The sequence below is a fragment of the Harpia harpyja genome, chromosome 22 (assembly GCF_026419915.1).
Source record: "Harpia harpyja isolate bHarHar1 chromosome 22, bHarHar1 primary haplotype, whole genome shotgun sequence".
Taxonomy (NCBI): domain Eukaryota; kingdom Metazoa; phylum Chordata; class Aves; order Accipitriformes; family Accipitridae; genus Harpia; species Harpia harpyja.
Window position 1 is genome coordinate 2,897,218 of NC_068961.1, and position 22,267 is coordinate 2,919,484.

The 22,267-nt window shown below is 40.4% G+C and overlaps 1 protein-coding gene across 7 annotated transcripts in view; it reads right to left on the minus strand.

Annotated features, from left to right (window-relative positions):
- FRMPD4 (FERM and PDZ domain containing 4) overlaps positions 1-22,267 on the minus strand; it is a 411,698-nt gene that overhangs the window by 54,868 nt on the left and 334,563 nt on the right. For 4 of the 7 annotated variants that reach the window (XM_052773997.1, XM_052773998.1, XM_052774000.1 and 1 more), the window contains exons 3-4: positions 14,705-14,865; positions 12,482-12,584 (exon numbers count right to left, since the gene is read on the minus strand). In XM_052773997.1, the coding sequence (XP_052629957.1) occupies positions 12,482-12,584; positions 14,705-14,865 (264 nt within the window). The remainder of the gene's footprint in view (positions 1-12,481; positions 12,585-14,704; positions 14,866-22,267) is intronic. The other 3 variants (XM_052774003.1, XM_052774002.1, XM_052774001.1) reach the window with 1 other exon arrangement.

Sequence of the window (22,267 nt, forward strand, 5' to 3'; positions counted from 1 at the left end):
GTAAAATAGAAATGAGACATGAGTTTCTAATACTGGAGAGAATCACAATGACATGTCAGAATTGGCGCTTTCTATTTATCACTTTTAGGTAGAGATACAGGAAATATTTCAAATAAATATTTTAAAATTCTCTAACACAACTCTCCTTGTAACAGATCGGCTGTACAAACTATAGATAATGTCATGATAAGGTTTTGGTTTAAATAAGCTGCAGAACCTCAGGTTCTCGTTTCTAAGTAACGCACACATCCCAAATCCATGATAATAAAGCTTTATGAATCATATTCCTCTCTCCCTGCACATACATACAAACACATGCAAATGCATACATATAAATGCAGACGACATACTGCATGCTTATGATATGTTATTTGTCCAATAAACAGCCCTAAGACTTACATTAGCAAACTGTATCCTCAGTCTATGTACCTCAGAGCATAAATAATACAACCTCCTCTTTCTCCAACAAAAAAATGGTTGCAAGAGAGTGTGTTTAGTTTTCTTTCACTCCCATATGTCAATATGTGGTAAAGTTCCTTCCTTAAACCCACGGCAGTTTGTATGAATTATTAATGAACTCAACAAGCCTGCTGGACACTGTAACATAACTATAATTGGTGTAGAACACTAAGAAATTGTTTCAATACTTTTTAAGGAGAAAAAAGTGGTATCTTTACTAACGCATTTGTTCTAATATTTAATTAAAGGCTTTGAACACAAACAGAATTTCAGATAAAATGCAGAACAAAAGGGTATTTCTGGTCACAAAAGTATAATTTCCATGTATAATTGAGCTGTAAGGAGAATGACACAAGATAAAGAATTAAAAAGAAACTGGACTGCAAACTCAATTAATGACTAGTTTTAATTTTTTGCTGTCTTCCAAAATTGAGAGTTGTTGCTATTATTCTTGATAAACTCTTAGGCAGATGATATTTTCCTTTTAAGTCTCAGGCACACTGGAGTGATGCATAGAAAAGAATATTGAGCAGAAAGACAATGTATGGAACAAAGATTTCAGTGCAACGATTAAACCTCATGACTCCTACAGTTTTTATGAAATACAGATGACCTCGAGGATTTTAAACTGCTATAGCAACGAATTTTGTTCTCTAGAAGAACAACTGCCTTTTTGCGTATTGCTTTCTGAGTAACAGACCTGCTGAAAAGCTGAAGTGATCATCATAAAATGGGTAAGTTCTACGATATAAGATGACAAGACCTTTGTCTCTCCTGGAGTCTTGTTTGATTCATAAGCTGAACAAATTTGGTTTTAACTAAACCTCCAACCAAGCTGAATTACTTTATTTAACAATATAGACAGCCGACTGCAGGGATTTCCCCTTGTGCAGTAAGTAAAATACATTAAGCTTTAGTCTGCATGAAGAGGAATAAGAGCTAACAGAACAATTAACATTTCAGCACCTACTATGAAAGAAATATGCCTTTGGGGTAGCGGAGGTTGACGGCAACCTAGCTCTACAGTCTCTGTTTTCGTATTTACAGTCTCTATTTTGATATTTCTCACTTCTTGGTTTCTCAGAATGAGTTTCTCTTGGTTTCTGTTATGGCTTTGTGTGGCGGGCTTTTGGCAGCAGGTGAGGGTCCGCAGGGCCGGCTCCTGCTGGAAGCTGCTGGAAGCTCCCCCGGCTCGGAGCCGGACCCGCCTCTGGCCCAGGCCGAGCCCGTCAGTGACAGTGGAAACACCTGTGGGAGAGCAGATTTAAGAGGGGAAACCTGCAGGGAGTGGGGGACTGGGGTGGGAGAGGAACCCCTCTGTGGGTACCGAGGTCAGGGAGGAAGGCAGGAGGGGATGCCCCCGCAGCCCGCGGTGAGGCAGCAGGCTGTCCCCCCCAGTCATGGAGGGGAGCGGAGGCCCCCCAAGATGGCCGGGGCTCCGTGGAGCAGGCTGGGACTGAAGGACTGCAGCCTGCGGGAAGGACCCACGGCAGGGAAGTTTGTGAGGAACTGCAGCCCAGGGAAGGACCCACCTTGGAGAAGTTGGTGGAGGACCGTCTCCCGCGGGAGACACCCCACGGCGGAGCAGGAGCGAGTGCGGAGGAGTCCTCCTCCCCCTGAGGAGGAAGGAGCGGCAGAGACCAGGTATGGCGGACTGACCCCATCCCCTGTTCCCCTGCGCCGCCGGGGGGAGGAGGGAGAGAGAACCGGGAGTGGGGCTGGGGGGGAAGGAGGGAGGGATGGGGGGAAGGCGTTCTCAGGTCGGGTTTGACTTCCCAGTGTCCTCGTTTTGATTTGATTGGTAGCAAGTTAAATGGATTTTGTTTCTTCCCCAAGTTGAGCCTGTCTTTTGCCCGTGACCATAAGTGATGAGTGATCCCTCCCCATCCTTGTCTTGCCCAATGAGTGTTTCTTTATATTTTCTCCTCATCCCACCACGGCCAGAGGGGAGGAGTGAGCGAGCAGCTGTGTGGTGCTTTGTTACCAACTGGGTCTAAACCACGACAGTTTCTCAGACAATGACAAAGTAAGACTAAGACTAAGTAAAACATCCTTTGGAAGTCACCTGCTGTGAAATACACGTGATTCATCTTTCCCCTATTACTGTTGCTACTTCCAGGAGGTCTGTGAAGACTTGGATGTTTCAAGTAAAGCAAAAAGACAGGCAGAGAATGGTATCCTTGGGAAAAAAGCCTAAAAAAAATCTAAAGCAGAAGCTAAAATGCTTCTCTTACACTATTTTTCATGTGTTGCTTGTAATAAACTACAGATGATCAATTGTCACATCAGAAATCAAACCAGAAAGAGTTGAATAATAAATCCCACAGAATTCTACTGCATTAAGCTGCCTTTTGACGCATTCAATATTTTTTACAGGTGAATTTATTTTTAGATATTTTTATTTTGTACTAGTTTTTGTCTCGGATCCTTTGCTTAATGAGAAGCTGGTTTTGTCCTTTGACCTTCCACTATGACCCAGAGTGATCCCAATCAGTGGTAATATTTAACTGAAGAATCTCACTTAGGGGACTAATGAGTCAGAATATGTAAAACCGTTCTCCTTCCCTTCTAACTAACCTTCTGATTGGGCATATCAGGTAAAGTTAGATGTAGATACTCAATCTCTTGGCAATTTTGGGAGTCCTTATTGGCTGTACTATTGCTAAATTAAAAATAAGATCTAATTCTGTGTTCTAAGTTTTCTAGTCCATCGACCAACGCAGAAGTCCCTACAACATTTCTATTCCAATTACATTATACTATCAACTGCTAAGAGAGACTGAGTCACAAAATTATTCTTCTTGGAGGGAAGCAGGAAAGAGAAAGGACTTGCTAATGACAGTCTTAAGCCTTTTGATGTTATTTCTCAGTATTTTTTAAAAAGCTTCAAAAAAAAAAATTTAGGCCTTGCCAACACAAAAAGAGTCATAAAAATTTAAAGTGAACTGCACTGAAAGCCAGATCCAATTTTCTTACAACACACTTAAGTCTATACATCTCTGAATCAAAAAGAAGTTTGGACTGAGGGAGTTTTATCAGACTAGTATTCAGCCAGGTACTTCTCATCTCTACTATTTTTGTGATTTTCCAGCTCCACAGACAAACTACACGTTACTGGTGTCAAGCACTGTCTCTCCCACGTGCCTTTGGCTGACTGAAGGGCAACATTGCTGTCAGAGCAGGGATATGAAATGGAAGCGTAGAGATAGCCATTGTAACTGGACCCTAATGTCATGAGGGACAGCCACCTTATGGGTGCACACAGCTTCAGGAGGGACCATTCTTCATCTTATTTTACTTAATAGATTAAATGTAGTCTGGGAAGTAAATAGGATTATGATAGTAAAAACTAACTCTGAGAGTCAGGAAACGAGAAAGACACAGCATCAGCATGCCAAAGAGCCAAAGAAAGGTCTTGCCATCTTCAGGAACTCCTGAGTCAGCTTTCCATTACACAATTCATTAAAATTACACCATTATACCATTGGACCGTGAGCTACCAAGACCGCTCCGTGACACTTTGCTCTGAGTAGGGTTTTACGCATTTCCCAGTCACTCTCCTTATCTCCTTCCCACCCCTGGGAGTGCTGCTTCCACCTTGACAGGGAAAAAAAGCGCTCCCTTAACTGCAAAGATGGGATTACACCACCACTCAACATGCCAGTTGCTCACAGTATCTAAGCAGCCCCAAGGAGAAGGGCTTAAGACCTCAATTTATCCATATTTTCCAATTACATGGTACAAGATTTTTTAAAAGCTATTCATTTTTGCTTGCCTCCCCCCTCCCCTTCTCACTGGGCTATAAAAAACCACATACATAGCCGCCACACTAACAGTTATGCTAGTTTTATCTTCTCCAATTTGACAAACAGATGAGTTTTTGTAAAATGCACAAAACCCTTCAAATACAGACACTGCCAGGAGCTTCTACAGAACTAACAGCTAAAGACTAAAGGTATTTCAAATTCATGAAACTATACAAGACATTGCAAATTGGTCACAGTCTCTTCACCCTTCTCTCTCAACAGTTTAAATTACTTTTTACATTTCATATGAGCACTGGTGCATATAAAACTGCCACCCCCAGAACAGCATTACTTAAAAACAGGAGATTAAAATCTTTCTGCCTTTCCTTGATACAAGGCGCCTGTAGCAGACACAACCCTCCAAGGGTCAACTTACAAAACCATAAAAATACCGTGTTTGCCTCCTAGCTCTTTACATCACCTTTGCTGTCTTTCTATCAAAATATGGAATTTGGGTATAATTCATAGTAACTACAAGCCTTTTGCTTGATACTGTCATCTACCTTTCAGTCTTTTAAAGTATTTCTCTGTCATCCTGAAGCTATTTAGGCAGCAGATAAAAACCAGTTAATTTCTATGATCCAAATGTCCAGCACTGTCTCAGGATCCACGTTGTGTGTACCACAAGCCTTCACAAAGCATCACAGCCCTTCTACCACACAACTATCAGATCTTCTCAAAAATGGCTATCTTTTCCATTACAATAGCTTCATTAGCTGACGTGTATGCGCTGAATCAGTCAGCAACTGACTGGCGGGGTGAGGGAGCTGTAAACTTCCCAGTGAGGGCAGCCACACACTTGTGGAAGGGCAGAGTTGCTCTGTGAGTTCTGTGCATGCAGTGGTGAAAGCATCTCCGTCATCTTCATACTTCACAGTCACTCCTTGCTGGCAGCCCCAGAGGCACAGCACAATCCTCTCCTGTCAGCCCATACTGCTTCTGCAAGCCCAGAATCTGTTCTGCGCAGACTAGCGCTTCCGAAGCAAGCTCCTGAAGCTGTCTCTGTCTTGTCTTCCTCTATTTTCTGCTGATTAAACTGCTCCATATCACAGTGCTTGTCTTGTGTAAGTGTAGCTGTCCTGTAGTAATGTCCTCAAGGCATCCACACAAGCTGCAAAATATTCAAGTACCAACAGCACGACGTGGAGGGCTGGCTTGCCCAACATAACCTTTTATGCTTTGGAAATGTCATCCCAAAAGAGACAGACAATGGGGCTGGGAAAGGGAAACTATGAGATTTCTGTAGTTACCTCTGTAACGCTCCCCAAACACAGGACATGAGATTTTTAGGTACCTCCTGCTACATATTCCAACAGGAAGTAATCCTTTGATGCACGGGGCTTGCAGCAACAGCGCAAAGAAGAATAAACATCTTTCGCAGAGCGTACAATATAGAGGAAAACCATCACGTGGAAGGGTTAATTCATAAACTCAAAGCTGGGTGTTCATTTGTATGCCTTTACATGGAAACAATTACTTTGAAACATTCACATCAGTGCATCTCGCTTCAAAGTAAATCCTCCATGCAGACAAGCCAATGCTTTTCTTTAGTTGTATGAGAAGAGGTAAGCCTGCTTGTCAGAACAACCTGATGAGAGCGACGCTTGCTGGTTCACATCTGAGGAAGGCATTTTGTACAGTTGCTTATGTTTTGGGCACAGCTGTTCCACATCTCGGTCCATACCCTTGCATTCAGTTACCATAAAGCACCTTGTTACGGAACAGCTGACCTGAAATTCATCACGGCCGACTCCTCTTTCTAGAGGATAACAGAATAGGATGATGACACAACACTGCAACTGGATGACGCATCAAGCCTTGGAATTTCAAAAACACCCTTGCCTTGCTAACTCCAGGGGGCATCCACCATGGTGCACATGAAAAGAAATTAAGTTCTCAGCATTCCAAACATTTGAATTATTGAGCCCAAACCTGTCTAAACCATGTCAGCCAACTTTCTGCTAAGAACAGAGCAAGGATACGAGACTGTATGCTTCCACAGATACAATGGATTTAAAAGAGAACCATTTCCATAGTTGGTACTGATTTTAACAATAAGTAACATCTCCATACAGCTTTCAACTCAGCTTAACTCTTACAGGCCTTTGAAAAGGTGGACAAGCATTTCTGAAACGCTATTACAGGTTAATAACTAAAATCTAAAGAGATCTGAATTACCTCTCAATATATTAGCTCAAGTACCAGAAGCATCTCATCGCCGCGGCAGCCAAGAAAAAAGGTAAAGTAGACAATACTAAATCTGTGCTCTCACAGTTAGATTGCAGCAGCTGATTTAAAGTACTTAAGTTATCTCTGTATTAGGTTGCAGAAACACCTCAAAAGGTAGAAGATAAACATCGAACAACACCCCTCAAGTCAGACAGGAACTGAGTTCTCATATCCTGACTCCCAGCTCTATGCTTGGGCCAGCTGATTAGAGGTAGCTAATTAAATGCCCTGGGGGAAAGCTTATCTCCATTGATATCACTTGTAAAACTCCTACAGATAATTTGGTCCAACATTTTGCCCCTCTGTTCAGCATTATGTGTCTAAAAACCAAAATGCTAGCAAGTCATAGATCAAGGCTTGAAACAAAATGCTATAGCCTCTGGATTTATATACCGAACTGGGAGTATAATGGAGTACCTTCAGATTAAAAGGTCTGCATGACTGGTTTTTCAGGAAAAGCAGGTTTGAAGAGTCTCGGTTGCTAAGCAGTATCACAGCTAATAGCTTAATATGCTTGATTTTTTTCCCTGTGATGTTGATGAAGAAAGAATGTCTTTAATATTAAAGTCCACCAAAATTGCTTGATCCAATATATGAAACAGTCTAAGCGTAGAGACAGAAATTACATTTGAGAAGTGGTATTTTCAGCTGCTGTGAGAAGACGATTGATGACAGGCACTGCCACTGAGCTCCCTTTTGCACTTGCGTTTAGCTATGATGATGCAGAGAAGGCAAATTGGTCCCCTGACACACACGGAGTCAAACGGCAGTGACAGAATCCTCATCCACTCCATGACGATGGTGAGAAGGGTCAGTATTGATTAAATTCATGTTAGCACTTAGAATGCAACACGCAGCCTGAAATCCTGGAGGGTTCCTTCTCTCCAGCCTTATGGTAATACAAAATGAAAACAGAAATTCTGTTGCAGAATTGAAAGAATCCTCCAGATCCTCTTGATGAAAACTTGCCATGACATTAACTTGCCAAAGCAAGAGTTATTTCAGAAAGGTTTTTAAGTAATTTCTCTTAAATAGAAAATAGACCCAACAAGAAAAGCCCTTAATGAATTTCACCTTTTTCAGTTCTCGCTTTGCAATTAAAGTCTTTTAGTGGAATTCCACAGGTGCCCATCTCCCCTCACTGACTGCCTGGACAACTATTTGAATTGAAGTATGAACAAAATACCAGTACCATGCCCTACTCAGAGTTTGCTTTATGGGGTAAGCAGCACATCTGTGTGTCACTTAAAATTTCAGTAAAATATCTTGCTAAATAAAAAGACATTTTACATATGTTGGGATCCTTGTAGACTAATGCATTCCCAGTACAATCTAAGATAATCATGTCATTCATGTTACAGACATTACCTATAAACATATTATAAGGCAAATTATTTGTTAGATATATTTCTTTAAGTGTTTTAAAAGAAGGCTTGGTTGGTTAAACTGATTCTTAAAAAGATACAAATGCAACATTAACCAAGGATAATGAAATACATGCACCTCTGAACAACCAATTAATTGATACAGTACATTAATACACCTTTTAATACATTAGTTTTGCATTGTTGCTCACCTTCAAATATGCAAAAAATTGCTACGTTGTGCAATGACTTTAATGTTATCTCAAAGTACTTATTATTAAATACGTGTGAAAAGCTTTAAGTCAAAGGATCTGTATCAGCAGTAAAAGAAAACCAAGGCAAGTAGCTCCTGCTACAATTTTGAACAGACTGGACTTCAAATACATCTTCTTTCTTTAGTGTTCTGTTCGCTTGGTCCTTGCCTGGACTGAAACCATACATTTAGAAAACGAGGCTTGTTTCTTCCTCTTTTTCCAACTTCAATAACTTCCTGTCTTGAATGGAACACATCTAGACTGCAGCCATAAGTGACACTCATAAAGGTGACCTCTCTTTGTAAGGGAAAACTTAAACATGACTTCTGGGTTTGTGCTTGAAAATAGCTCAGGAGAACATAATATGGTGCAAAAGCCATTGAACATTACCCAGAAATAATGAGTCCTTATGTATTTTGTCTGCAAACCATACTGTATTCGTATTTTTGCAACCTTGGCTTTCAAAGGACAACTTGAACACTAATTAAATGTTGCCAGTAAAGCAGAGCCAAAAGAATTAGATGGATGAGAATGACCTACAGGGGATATTTATAATGAATATCCCCGATAATCTCCAGACCTGAGACCTCCTAGGATGCAACAGTATCCCTCAATTCTTAAAAAAACAAACCAAAATCTTTCACCAGGTTCCTGCTCAGTACCCCCTGGAGTCAGCAGAGGTGGCTTTAATACAGTTTTCTACTTAAGGAAGCTTATTTTCAGTAATGAATGTTTAGAAAGCACACACATAATTAAAACATTAAAATGCAATAAAGAGGCAATGTGAAAATTTCTGTATTATGTGCTCCCTTTATCTTCTTGCATTTTCCTGTAGTAAAACCGTTACACAAAAGGGACTTTCTTGAAAGACCAGTCTAACTATTTCTAACCCCGTAGCAGTAAAAAGTACACAATGAATTTGGAGCTGATATGAAAAGGGCTGAAGAAAAACAAATGATCTGAAAAAAATTGCTCTGACTTATTTTGTGAAGAATTTACAAATACAGCAAATTTATTGCTTAGGAATATGCTTTTTCCTAACGAAAGAAGATTTAACTGACATTTTTCAGATACCCTTCTTGGTGGGCATTCTGAATCTTTTTTTATTTTTTGGATTTAAGATAGGCCACAGCAGAAGTTCTCTTTTCCATTTTCTTTTCCTTCAATAGCGTAACTCTCTTCATAAGTAAATGTCCTGATAATGTTTTCTTGGAAAACAATTAAATACTGCATTACACTAAAAAGAATGTTTAACATTCAAGGTTGACTTAACATCTAACATTTGTTTATACTTTTGCTTGGAAGCTTTGAGTCTTGCTAAGCTTGTTAAAGCATGATGCTCATCTGGTTATGAAATCTGCCTTTGTTTTCTCATGCGGTTTGGGTTTCTTCTGTTTGGCATACTATGATCTTTACATCTGTATTTTGAAAGTAGATTAATTTTTTCCACACTCTACAATTATAAACTCAAATCATTTCTTGACTTTACAAAAAGCTTTGAGGGAAAGCTGCATAAAAATAGCCACAGAACATAAATGAATATAACATATACCTTGCTATACCTAATCAGCAAGAGACCATGCAATCACAGAAAAAATACAGTGTTGGAGTATCGATTTTTCATCGATGTGCTGCAGTGACCGCGAGGTGGTACAGTGTGAGATCCTGAGGGAAAGGAGGAAGAGGAGTCTAAGCTAAAGAGCAGACTTCAGCTTGTCCGGGGCACTGGTGGCCAGGGTCCCGTGGGATGCAGCTCGGAAAGGCCAGAGCCCAGTCGAGCCAGGCGATCTTCGAGGAGAACCTCCTCCAAGTGCCGGAACGGTCTACGTCAATCCGCAAGGAAGCGGGCAGGCACAGCAGGACACCGGTGTGGCTCCACAGGGAACACCTGACCGAGACCCAGCACAAAATGGAAGCTAACCAGAGACAGAAATGGGGAGAGGTGACCCAGGAGAAACAGAGAAGCCCGACCTGGCCAGGCAGAGATGGAGTTTGCAAAGCTCAGCCGGCACTTAAACTTCTACAGAATGTGAAGGGTGACAAGAAGGGTCTCTACCGCTGCATCAGCAGCGAAAGCCAAGGGAAATATGAACTTGCTGCTAAATGGGGTCGGCAACCTAACGAAGGACACTGAAAAGGCTGAGGTACTCGATGCTTCTTGCCTTTGGTCTTTAATGGCAAGGTCTGCCCCCCTGGTCCCTGAGCTTAGTGGCAGAATTTAGGGAGCAGAGGTAGACAAAGACTGAATTAGGGATTGGTTAGGCAAGAGGGACACTCACAAGTCCACGGCCCTAGGTGGGATGCATCTAAGGCTGCCGAGGGAGTTGGCTCATGTCTTGTAAAAGCAGCTCTCTATCATCTTTGAAAGGCCACTGGTTAAGAACTGAAACATCTGCCCAGTGATTTCAAAGTTGCAGATGTTTCTAACCCATATGAAAACCTTCTATTATACAGAAGGGATTCATTATTTCATTGGTGTAAAGAATTGCTTCTGCTGTGGTGTAAGGACGGTACGGTGACAGTGTCTAATCATTCCAGGTGTTCCCACTGGCATGAAGAGAAAGCTCTTCATTTCAAATACTGTAATATACAACCCCAATACATTTCACTCTGAGTCTCACCAAAGAATGAGTCTCTGTCAAAATCCCAACGGCAGATAGATTTTGAGAACAGAGGTGGAATTACAGTGTAAGAAAAGTGTTCACCAAAAGCTTCCCCTGGAATGCAACAACACTTAATTTAAGACACTACCTATGGAGTCAACATTATTGGGAAGGGTGACATTCTTATTCAGTTTCTCATTTGAAGGCAGACAGAATCAGCCACACAATAAAGTCAGTTTGTCTCAGGCCTAATCAGTCTATTTTGCTTGTTGTTATTACTACATATTGCTGGCAGCAGAGAAATGAGATAGAGATCCTAGTTCTGATTACTTACATATCAAGGAATCAGGGAAAGAATGAAGACTGCAATATGACCAGTTTATGAAGAAACAAAGACATCAAAAATGAGTTTAAGACCCATTTGTGAGGTTTATGCTGATTGTCAATACAGAGCACAGGACAGAAATTTATTAGGAACAGGGCAGTTTCTGCAGTTCATGGGGTCTCTGTCACAAAAAACAAGAGTGTTGAAGTCCCCCCTTAATATGCTGTGTTTCTGTTAGTTGACTTGCAGGTTAACACCTTTTTTTTTTTTTTTTTTTTTTAATATGAAAATGTACTGTACTTTGTCCAAACCCACTAAACACAGATAAAGGCATCAGTGTTGCTGGCATCTTTATACCATTTCCCTCTTGCCTTTGGAACGTAGCTTCACAGCTGAATCCCCAGCAAATGAGCACCCATTTGCTCAAATTGTGATCTGCAAGAGGAGTACAACTATCACGGCACCTCCTGCCCAAACTTCTGGAAGCAAATGCGACTTTTCAAAATGACATGGGTAACACCGACAACAGCGACAGCTACCAGAACAGAGGTATCTGCACAGTTAAAACCTGAGTATCTCCCAGGAATCAACTAGACCCACCAATTCAGAGTTTACTCCAATGAGAAGGAAAATACAGAAACAAAACTGGTGTCCAGCAACCAGGCTACTGAAATTTAAAATAATCATTTCTATGTTTAATTTTTTAATTACAGTCATTTTTATATGCAATGTGCTAATATTTCTTGTTACACAAAATGATAAGCTTAGTATATGAAGCACATCACATTTTTTTCTACATCCTGAGCATTTGTCAGTCTCTGTCCTTTCTTTCCTTCTACATCCCATTACCAATATCGACATTTCTCCTTTCCTTCACTCTCCACAGTCACTTTTTTGTCTTGTTTTCTGCCTCCCATCTACACAGCCCTGCCCACTCTTTTCACACAAACTCATCTACCTGCAATCCACCCAAACACCCTTTGAGCTTCCCTACACATTCCCATTTACATGCACCCATCCACTCTCAAAAATCACCCCACCGCATTTTCTTTCCTCTTCACCTAAGACAGACCTGACTCAACTTTCTTCATGTAAAAAAAAAGCAATAGAGAAACAGCGACTGGAGCTGCCTTGCTCCAGGAATTATCTTTTCAAAAACCCATACCAGAAATAAACACCAGGAGAACACTATTCCTCTTTTGATATCCAAGTATTTTGGAGCTGTTTCAATATCTTATTATATTTTTTTCAGCTACCCAGAGGACATTTAAGAGGACATTTCATTTCAATACTAAAATACTTCACCATCCTTCATTATGACTAAAGTAACACTATTTTCTCTTTTCTCAGCCATGAGAAGGCAGGACTTGCTGTATTATCAAATGACTGCACAGGCAATAAGCCACTGGGTTCATAGTTTAAGTGACAGGACATCAAGTACCTGACAAGGTCGATGACTCTCTCCCTTGGAGCAGTGCTGACTGGCTCATCATTAATCATTATGATCTGATCCCCGGGTATAAGCTTTCCTTCAGAGGGGCCGCCTGGAGACAAATGAAAAAAAAAACCACAGGTGAGCAGACCATTGTAAATGCACAGACACACTCTGTTGTTCACGTACTGTAAGTGTTTTTTTCTTCAACTAATGGCATGTTTAACACTAATTCTGACATTGCCAGTACTTCCTCACCAGGAAAATCTTGAAAGCTAGTGGCTTAGAAGCTTCTACTGAAGTTTGTCAAGTTCCAAACCCACATCTAGCCACTTAAAAGCAAGGGCTTGATTTTCTGGAGGGCCAAAAGGACCCATAAGAGGTGGCCTAATTCACCCTTTAAGGTGTGATCAACCATACCTTACTCATCCCTGATCAATGTCTGTCTGATATTCTTGTAAGACCACCGTGAGGTTGACTCCCTTTTCCCGTGAATAAATGATCCTGTTTAACTACTGTTGAGATCAGGATGTCGTTTTCCCCAGTGTCTACACTAGATCTCCCTTGTTGCAACACATTGTTTCCTGTCCTAGGCAAAGTAACACTGGAGAACATCTTATTCCTCTTTCCTATGAAACATCACTTACATATTTGAAAGTCATTCGCAGGTCTCTCCTCTGACTTTTCCGTTCTGGGCAAAACAAACCCGTTTCCTTCAATCTGAAGTCAGTAAGTTTCTATACCTCCAGACTCTTGAGTCTTTTGCTCTGGATTCCTAGCACTTGGTGAACTCAAGGTTTACATACATCCAAAAGCACTGCCACTTTCAGTTAGACACAGATATTTAGCATTAGTCTGAGTAGACAGACATGTACATGTCTATGTGCTTTGGATTCTGACACTGCTGAAATGCGTATTGAGTTTATGCTTTATAAAATGCACATACTACTTCGCTTCTCAGCATGATTACATGCCCAGAGGAGGGTGTGACATCGCAACTGCTAGCGAAAAGATATCTCCTCTCTAGTCTTCTGTCTTTAAACTCTGCAATGATGATACATAAAAAAGCCAATAATATTACCAATATGAAGATAAAGTCTTAAAAGAAAATGTTTCAGTATCAAAACCAATTCATTTAACAACTGAGCTAATGCTGCTCCTTTCCTCTGCTTGGTTTGAAAACTTCACTTATATATCCAGCGTAAGTGGATACAAACCCATGTAGGAAAATGTTGTCCTGAGCTCACCTTTCCTCCTATTCACTTGAAACAGAATATAATAAACACCTTTTCCAAACTGAGCTTTAACATAAAACTACATTAATAATGTTAACTTGCAAGAAAAGAACTGTCTGGATCTAGCTCAAATATTAGTTACACTGCTTGCTTCGTCTGAAAGCAATACAAATATAATCAATGCACACACGTGGGTAAATGACATCAGAACTTCACAAAGTCGATTTTGCCTCTCCTCTGCTCTCTGTGGGGGTTCTGGAGAACGTATTGAACAAGAGCAAAGTCAAATCCCTGCCCTTGGCTCCAAGGCAATTTTATGTAACAACTGAACTTTTAAGCGTAGAGAGCAGGAGCCTGCTATTTGGGAGAGTGATTAGTCCCAGGTCTGGTCCCCCATAAGTTAAAAATACCACAAACCTCACTAGTTTTCACTCCAGGTAAGACATTCAGGAATCTGTTTTGACCTGGCTTTTTGCCACATAGTTATACAGAAGTATCTATTAAAAAAAATGGCAGCAATAACATCCTCTTTTTCAGAAACAAATATATAGTTAGAACCAAGTATTATAGTTAGAAACCTAGCTCTCCTTGGGAAGCTGATGATAAAAAGAATGAAAATATGTAAGTTTTAATCTTGCAACTCAACATACCCCTTGAAAACACTGATTCAATGGCAATGAAGGTGACATCAAACCAATATAAACATAACTGGGAGAAGACCTTTCCTTGAATGAAGTGGGTCAACTTTTTTCAGGCAAACAATAGTAATGGCTCAGAGCAAAAACCTAAAACTGGCTTTTGTTAACACATTTACATAACGTTCAAAAACGAGTGCAAGGAGGGAAACTCCTGGGTAATACAAGGCTTAAAATCCTAACTCGTATTTGTGATTACTTTGTCTGCCTGAATATTTTAACAGTACTCAAATTTGTAACTGTATTTCATCTCAGTAGATTAAGTCCAAGTTTGCTTCTGGGGTCAGGTGGGGAAAACATACCTGGTGTTACTGAGCGTACAACAACTGGCTTTTCACTACCAGCCACAAACCCAAATCCTAGCACAGGATCCCTCCTCATTTCCACTTTCCGAGGGGCTGGAGGGGTTATTTGGCAGCTCTCTATTCGAGGGTCTTCAAATGTGGCTGATTGTGTCATGTGACTGTGAAAAAAAATAAAAGATGGAAAAAGGAAAAAAATCATTAAAACATGATTTTGTGGTATCTACTTGAGCCAAGCAATTTCTGCAACGATGTGAGATGAATACCTGAAATGTTCTCACTATAGGAACTAAAACATCAACTTAATAATTTTCCATTAGATTTTCTTATACATAAAGTAATAATGCTGCTGGCAGGTCTCAAATACTAATCAATAGTATCAACCTATAAAGACGTCTCTCTTTGACAGCATACATTTAATCATATGCCATATATGAAAGAAAAATAACCCAACAATAAAGCCTTTGTCATCTGTGCTTGAATTTTTCATCCTTCATTTTTTGGAAGGCAAAAATAATGGAGTGACCTACTCATAATGTAGAACATAACAATTAAGAGTCTGCCAGCCTTTTGCAAGAAGAGAGGACACACATTTAAATCTAGTTTTCTAAAATGTTAAGCAAGTTTCCGAGCTAAGTCCTCTCAAAAAGACCACCTAAGGCACAGGTAACAGCTCTATATTTACTACTTAGTTAAACTCTCCAAATTCACTCCATACTGTTCCAGGAGGAAAAAAAAAAAAAGATACTAAGAAAATATATTTATCAGCAATTACTAAAATACTTTACTTTCAGCGACAGTGTTATGACAAAGCTTACTTATTGTACCTAAAAGAAAAAATTCTCATGGCTGGAGAGAAAGATCTTGATTTCTCAAGCAGAAAATAAAAAGGATGAAAGGTATCCAACATCACATATCCATGAAAGGGGTCATGGTTTAAAAGCATAGAGACTTCTAGATTAACATTAATAAACACTGAAATGTGACTGATGCTGTATGCAGACTGAACTGGAACGTACTTTGTGTTTCCCACCCAGTGCCCGGAGCTCCCTGCTGAATCACAGCTACCAATTCCCAGTGCCGATTAGACAAACAGACCACTCCGGTGTCGCACCCTTCCAAATGCCATTAACTGAACTCATGTACTTCAGGAAACCTAGTCAGCGCTGCAGACAACAAGCAATACCTGGTCAGCGTAGCATGACAACAGACTACAGCTCTCGGCATCAGGTTATTGCAGTCTTGGCAGAGCTCAGATAGTATTTGTTTAAAGCTGCCCGGCCAAGAGTTAACTCTTTTTTTATCTTCAAGAGACTGTAAATCTGCAGGTGCTGAACTAACTCCAGCTCTCGGTGGATAAATGCAGTAGACAAACAGAGCCAAGTCCCCATTCCATCTGCAGGGAGGGCACGGGCTCCTGCATTGAGAAAGGTAATGGCCAGGTGCCCAACCTAAGAACGCTGCAAAGGACATCAGAGAGGCAGCTATCCCTACAGCAGTAGCTATCATCATCAGTTTGAAAGTTGGTCTCCTCATAAATAATTAACAATATGAAAATCAATAACTTTCCCATATCCTTTATAATCTTACATGTAACATATTATAACATGAGAGTTAGGGGACATCCCATGCGACCAGAATTGTTGCTCTCACCTCCTGTCGCTTTTCTACCTTCAAATACAATTCCCTGAAGAACTCCAGACAGGTGGTCCATAAGGACAAAGGCATCATTCAGAGATCTGTTTTCAGCATCAATGACGTGCAAAAACTTCTCTGATCTTTCCCCAATGCATGCACCTTGGGCATGACATCCATTTCCATTCTTTCCATGGTCTGCTTCTATTACTGATACGCAGAAGAGCAGCAAAATCTCAGTGAACTCTCAGTGGGAGTTTATTCCTGTGACTGGATTTTTCTAGAGCTTTTCTTCAAAGAAACTCTCTATCCCTATCACTAGATTCAGTCTGCCTAAGAGTAACATGCTGCCTTTTTATGCATATGATCAGGGTAGCAGAAGCTACTTCCTTACAAAAATAGGAGAGAGAGAGAATGTATCTGTGCTCTCCTAGTATCTGCATAAGGTCAAATCAGCAAAGAAAATATACTTGCTTTTACTAGGTAGAGCATCACATCTGATACTTCATTCTCCTCCTCCTCTTGTTCCTCCAGTTTTTGTCAATTCATTTTAGATAATTTTCTATTATGTTTATTCAAAAGAACTGTTAGAAAATCCAGAGTTTTATGCAGACTCTTCATGAAATCTCTCTTCAAGACCTCCCAGCCACCTCCTCTCCATCAACTCCTATTTATGATTTGGGCTTCTAGATATTCAAACATTTTGTCTTCCAAATGGTACACTTTCTGAGGTGTTACTGCTATTTCAAAAACTATCTATTTCAACTTGCGAGCTTTGCTTTGGTAGAGAATATGGAACTCTGCATTTGTAACCTCTTTTAGGCGACAGCCTTACCAAACTCCCCACAAAGTTAAAATGTTCTATTTAATAATTTCTTCCTAATAGCTGTTTCCACTTTTGTAATTGGAGCACTACAAGCTGATGCTTTGACCAAGAGGAAATGCCGTATTTACAAGCAACTTGAAAATACCCCTTGAGCCTTTGAGAACTACTTTCCTGCCATTGCACACCCTCTCTCTTCAAGCACTTGTGTATTCTGGTTTGAAAACTAAATCGCAAAGAAAAAAACCCCAAACAACCCCTGAAAAACCCCACCAACAGCTGTACTTCAGATAACAAATTCCAAGAGCAGACACAGATATTTGCCCAAAGGAGTAGCTCTGCTATTTATTGGATGCCTCGCTCCAGCCATTCCATCGGCTTGTACTGAGAATCTGCAGCAGCACAGCATCAGTTATTCAAAGCCTAAGCAAGAGGATCAGCGAGGAACAGTCCATCACGATTCTTAGTGGCGCAGCAGGTTTTATTGATTTTTAAGGTTATCCGCCTTCAAATACATCAACTAAAAAGACTCTGCATCTCACGCTTCCACAGCTTGCTGCATCAGATATCCTTGTATCATTCAGTATGTTGGAAGTGTATTTCAAGAGAGTAGCAAGATAGATGAATATGATCCCAGAAGAGATTAGATGAATACTCAAAGCTTTGTGTGATGGTACGTTGACAAACCTGCTTCCTCTTGTGGCTAGTTCATTATTCAGGTGCCAGTTGTAGTACCATAGTTCAAGACTAATTTGAATTTTGCATTAATTGGAGGTATTTGATCTCCATCTCAGCTATGGAAAATATTGACTCCTGCAGAATAACTATGCTACGAGTTCTAAGCCAGCATCTAATAAACTTGGACTCAAAACAGCCACCTTGGGGAACCTTACACAGAGCATCACTTCAACAGCGAAACATCTTATAAGAATAACTCCAACATTACGCACTTCCCATTTGCTTCAAACACAGTTAAAGATGTGTTTAGATGGTACTGTGCCTCGACTATACCTAAAGATTTACTTCTCTAAAGGAAAAATGGAAGAAAAGGAAAAAGGCTAGGATTTTAAGTATGAACTGTTCTTTCCACATACACAAACACAAGCTGCCCTTAGATCGCCTTTTCAAAAAGAGATTCTTATTTCCTACCATTTTCAGTGACTGAGATGAGTCTCTGCTTTACAAAAGGCTATCTTTTCTGATGTACTCTTATTGTGAGCAGTGGGAGACAGCTGCCATTATTAAGGAGAGTAATTCTTTGAGAATTTCTTGAACAGAGATCTTATATACCAGCCGCTTCCGAGAGATAAACTACCAACTATGGGAAATCATAGCAGAAGTGTAATGCCAAGTACTTACTCTCAAAAGCTCTCTGTGGTGACTACTCTGCTCAAAAGAGAGGGTAACAGGGGAAACGAGAGAGAATGCATCTGAGTGTGCGTGCACCGACACACAGAGCAGAATGGAGGCATTGCAGGGTGGCATAAAATTCATGTGCATGCTCATCCACAAAGGGGCCTACAGTGAGTGAAGGAGGAAGAAAATTAGGAAAGAAAAACACCTTCGGGAACACTGAACAGCTGTGACAGGGCAGCCAGTACCTGCAAACAAAATTCAACTGCCCAGGACATTATGGGGAGCCTAACGTAACAAGTGCATACCTGAATTCATGCTCAGGGAAGTCGGAGGTATGGTTTAAGACTGGTATTTTGAATCTTCCCATCATTAGCTTCATAATGATTAACTTGGTAACGCTTTCTATGGAAACCTTCTTAGCATTTTACTCATTCAAATTACATGCTGAATAACCCAAGGAATATCTAAACAACGACTGTAATTAAAATGAGCGCTTGATTTAATAATGTATCTTAGTAATTAAAAGCAAAGTATCCGAGCACAATGCTTTTTCAGCCTTTCGATTTTGATGGGTCATTCCCTGACACTTAGGGATTAGTGGGCCAATTTTGAGAGGTTTGTCTATGGCAGCTGAGAAAGCCTGTCCTCAGCAGGCTGAAATTTGTTATGCAGGAGTTTGCATTTCCACAAAAAATGCTTAGGGCTCTAGCTCTTCTAAGAAACTGAAAACTACAGCATGAATCCAGCAACCCTGACTATGATAAACGTTATTTTGGAAATATATAACAAAGGCACCCAAACAACTTTAGCTCCATTCTGCAATGACATCCAAAAAAAGAGCAGAAAAGGTGATACCTCAAGGTGAGTTTAATACAGCTGCATGCCCACAAACACTAAAACATCTTAACCATAATCAGATGTTTGTTGCATCATACCATGACAGCGTGGAGACAGGCTGCATTTTGGGGTTTCATTTTGTATTTCCATATTACAGCTTGTTTCAATTACTTGAAAGGTTAATACCAATTCTCAATTTTGAGGGTTTTAATCCTTAGCTTTTAAATAGTTACAATGTCTCTGCTATACAGATTGATTTAACTACAAAACAGACTCTGTTTTGACTTGAGACACAGCAGGTGTAATTCTGGTCAATGAAGGAGAAGAGTCTGTGGAAATGTCAAACCACTCATGGGCTGATGAGTGGAAGTGGGCGAGGAGGATGGAGATAAGGACTTTTTAACAAAGGTTTAATTCAGAAATAACAAAACCACTTCAATTTGTTGAGCACTGTTAAAATCCTGTCTCATTAACTCAGAGGAGGTGGAGGATCTGCTTTGTTGATTGCAGTTGTGATTTTCAAAAAGACCTATGCAAGTTAAGGACCCCGAACAAACCTGCATTTACAATTGTCCATCTGAATTCCTGAGACCACGAGACCCTGCCCATCGTGCCCCGAAACTACATCTTGGTTCATACTCTGTTACGAGCCTCAGGTTGTGCACTCAAAATTTCCTTTGCAACTGGAAGTCGTAGAAGCTAGTACAGCAACAAAAGAAAGTAGATTTGATTCTCACTCAATCACCTGTCTTCAGGAATTAGCTGTAAGTAAAATGGCTTGAGACTCAAGAGAGTATTATGGAAACTGTTAACAACATGAGGGTATTTTATAGTTTTCCCTTTGATAATCTGGAAAGTCTATCAAAACAATGATGACAGTTAAAAGGAACAGTCATAGGTGAGAACAAATACACAAACTCTCCAGAAGATGAAAAATTCACCTTCATTTATTTATCTTAACTAGTAGCGAAATATGAAAAATAATCTCCTTCCTTCCCTCCTCAAGTTCCTGGCACCTCTCAGGATACCTCAAGTTAATTTCTTTTTTCCAAGAAATCCCACATGAATTATTAAGAACTAGGACACAAGTGTCAAAATCATGCATCAACTCTGTCTGTCTTCTACTTGGAAATGACATTTCAGAAAAAAGGTGCCCAAATAGTTATTACATTGCTAAGTAAAATTGCTGCTCCTACAGAGAATCTGGTGGCTTGACAAACTCTTTTGCTCCATTTTGCAGCAAACCAGTTGCTCACAGCTCCAGAGTTCTTTTTAGACATATTCAACAGACAAAAGTTTTATTTTCAGCTGTTCAAAAAGGAGTCAACTTTTAACACTTCAAGAAAATATTCCCTACATTTTCACTGTTTTCGTGCAGGTGTGTATGTTGAGAATTCAATATCACAGGCACAAAATATAACTGACAAGATTTATCAAATTTTTTTTTTTCCTTTCTTTCTTTCTTTCTAGGACTATTTTTCTGCCCCAGTGTCAATTCTATTTTTTTCATAAGCTTCTTCAGCAGTTAAATCCTCTAAAGTCAGGTCATTTTATAGCACCCTAGAAAACGTTTGGCATATGCCATCTGGATGAACATATGGTAAAAATGTAATTAGAAAGAAAAAGGTTTGCTGGTTTCAGAAGAAGTTGGTGACAGCTTTTTGATAAAATTGGATACAGGGAAATCTGACACGTAAAAAATTTCAAAATCCACTCTTCCTCCACTGCCGGGCATGATGTGCAATCTAAAGCAAGACAAAGTGAAGCAAAATCGCAGTGAATAAAACTGACATGAATACAAATTTAGAGGGATAAAAAGATTTATGCTCAGCTTCAGGCAGGCACTGGGAGAAACACACTGAAAGTATATTTTACAATGACAATTAGCACTCTCATATTGAGAATATTAGATGTGTAATATGTGAATGCTTCTACAATCTGCATATACTGTATATGAATGCTATATATTGGGAAGAAAACAAACTTCTATACTTGAATCCCACAAAAACATGGAAATAAGCCTCAAGCCCCAGCTGCAGACTAGCAGTTGTTTGGTTTGAGTTTTGTATATACAGATTGCCAGAGAGGTTCCCTTTTATTTTCCTTCTCTCAGGATGGCTGCAAGCATTCTGGAGCTCTGTTCAGGATGAACATTGAGTTTCCTGCCTGCTGTATTGAGATGGAGCTTTTCAGGCACCAGCTAAATAGCAGAAATTGCATAGAAACATCTCGGTGGAAATTGGCCATGGCAAAGAAAGGACGACAGAGGATGGGAAGGAAAGATATAAAGGGCCCCTGCAGAGAGGAGTTATGAATATCATAAGATGAGTTACAGAACAAAAAAAAGGACGAGAAGTGTGTGTGGGGGTGTTCAACACTTGACTATGTTAGAAAAAAATCTCAACGGAAAAACTCTCCCAAAGGAAAAAAATAGGAACTCCCAGCAACACTGGCCACTTGAATGCTGGAATTGCCTCCCCTGTAAGCAGAGCACGATGCCAGCCTCTGCCTTCCTTACTGCCTCAAATGCACAGCCAATATTGGTGCACCGACGACGAGTATGTCTAAACTGCACCCGTACACATATGGCACATAATGCACGCTGACAGCCCCCATTTAACGTGTAATTATGCTGCTACACACCGTACTGAATGGCGTTTCTGCATCCAGTATTTTTTCCTGGCAACCTTTTCCCACCAGGGTGATGCTGGCTTCAGTAGAGATGCTCCCAGTTTGGAAGCCTGTAAGTGGAAGGAGATTCAGTGGCCCACTCTGTTGGCTTGAGCAGGTTTTCATAGCCAAAGGAAGCTCACAAATTATTCGTATGTACTAGACTGTGGCTGAAGAGCCAACCACCTCCCACAAGCAATTCCAGGGTGAGCCCGGTGCTGGGGCTCCATGGGCACAGGGAA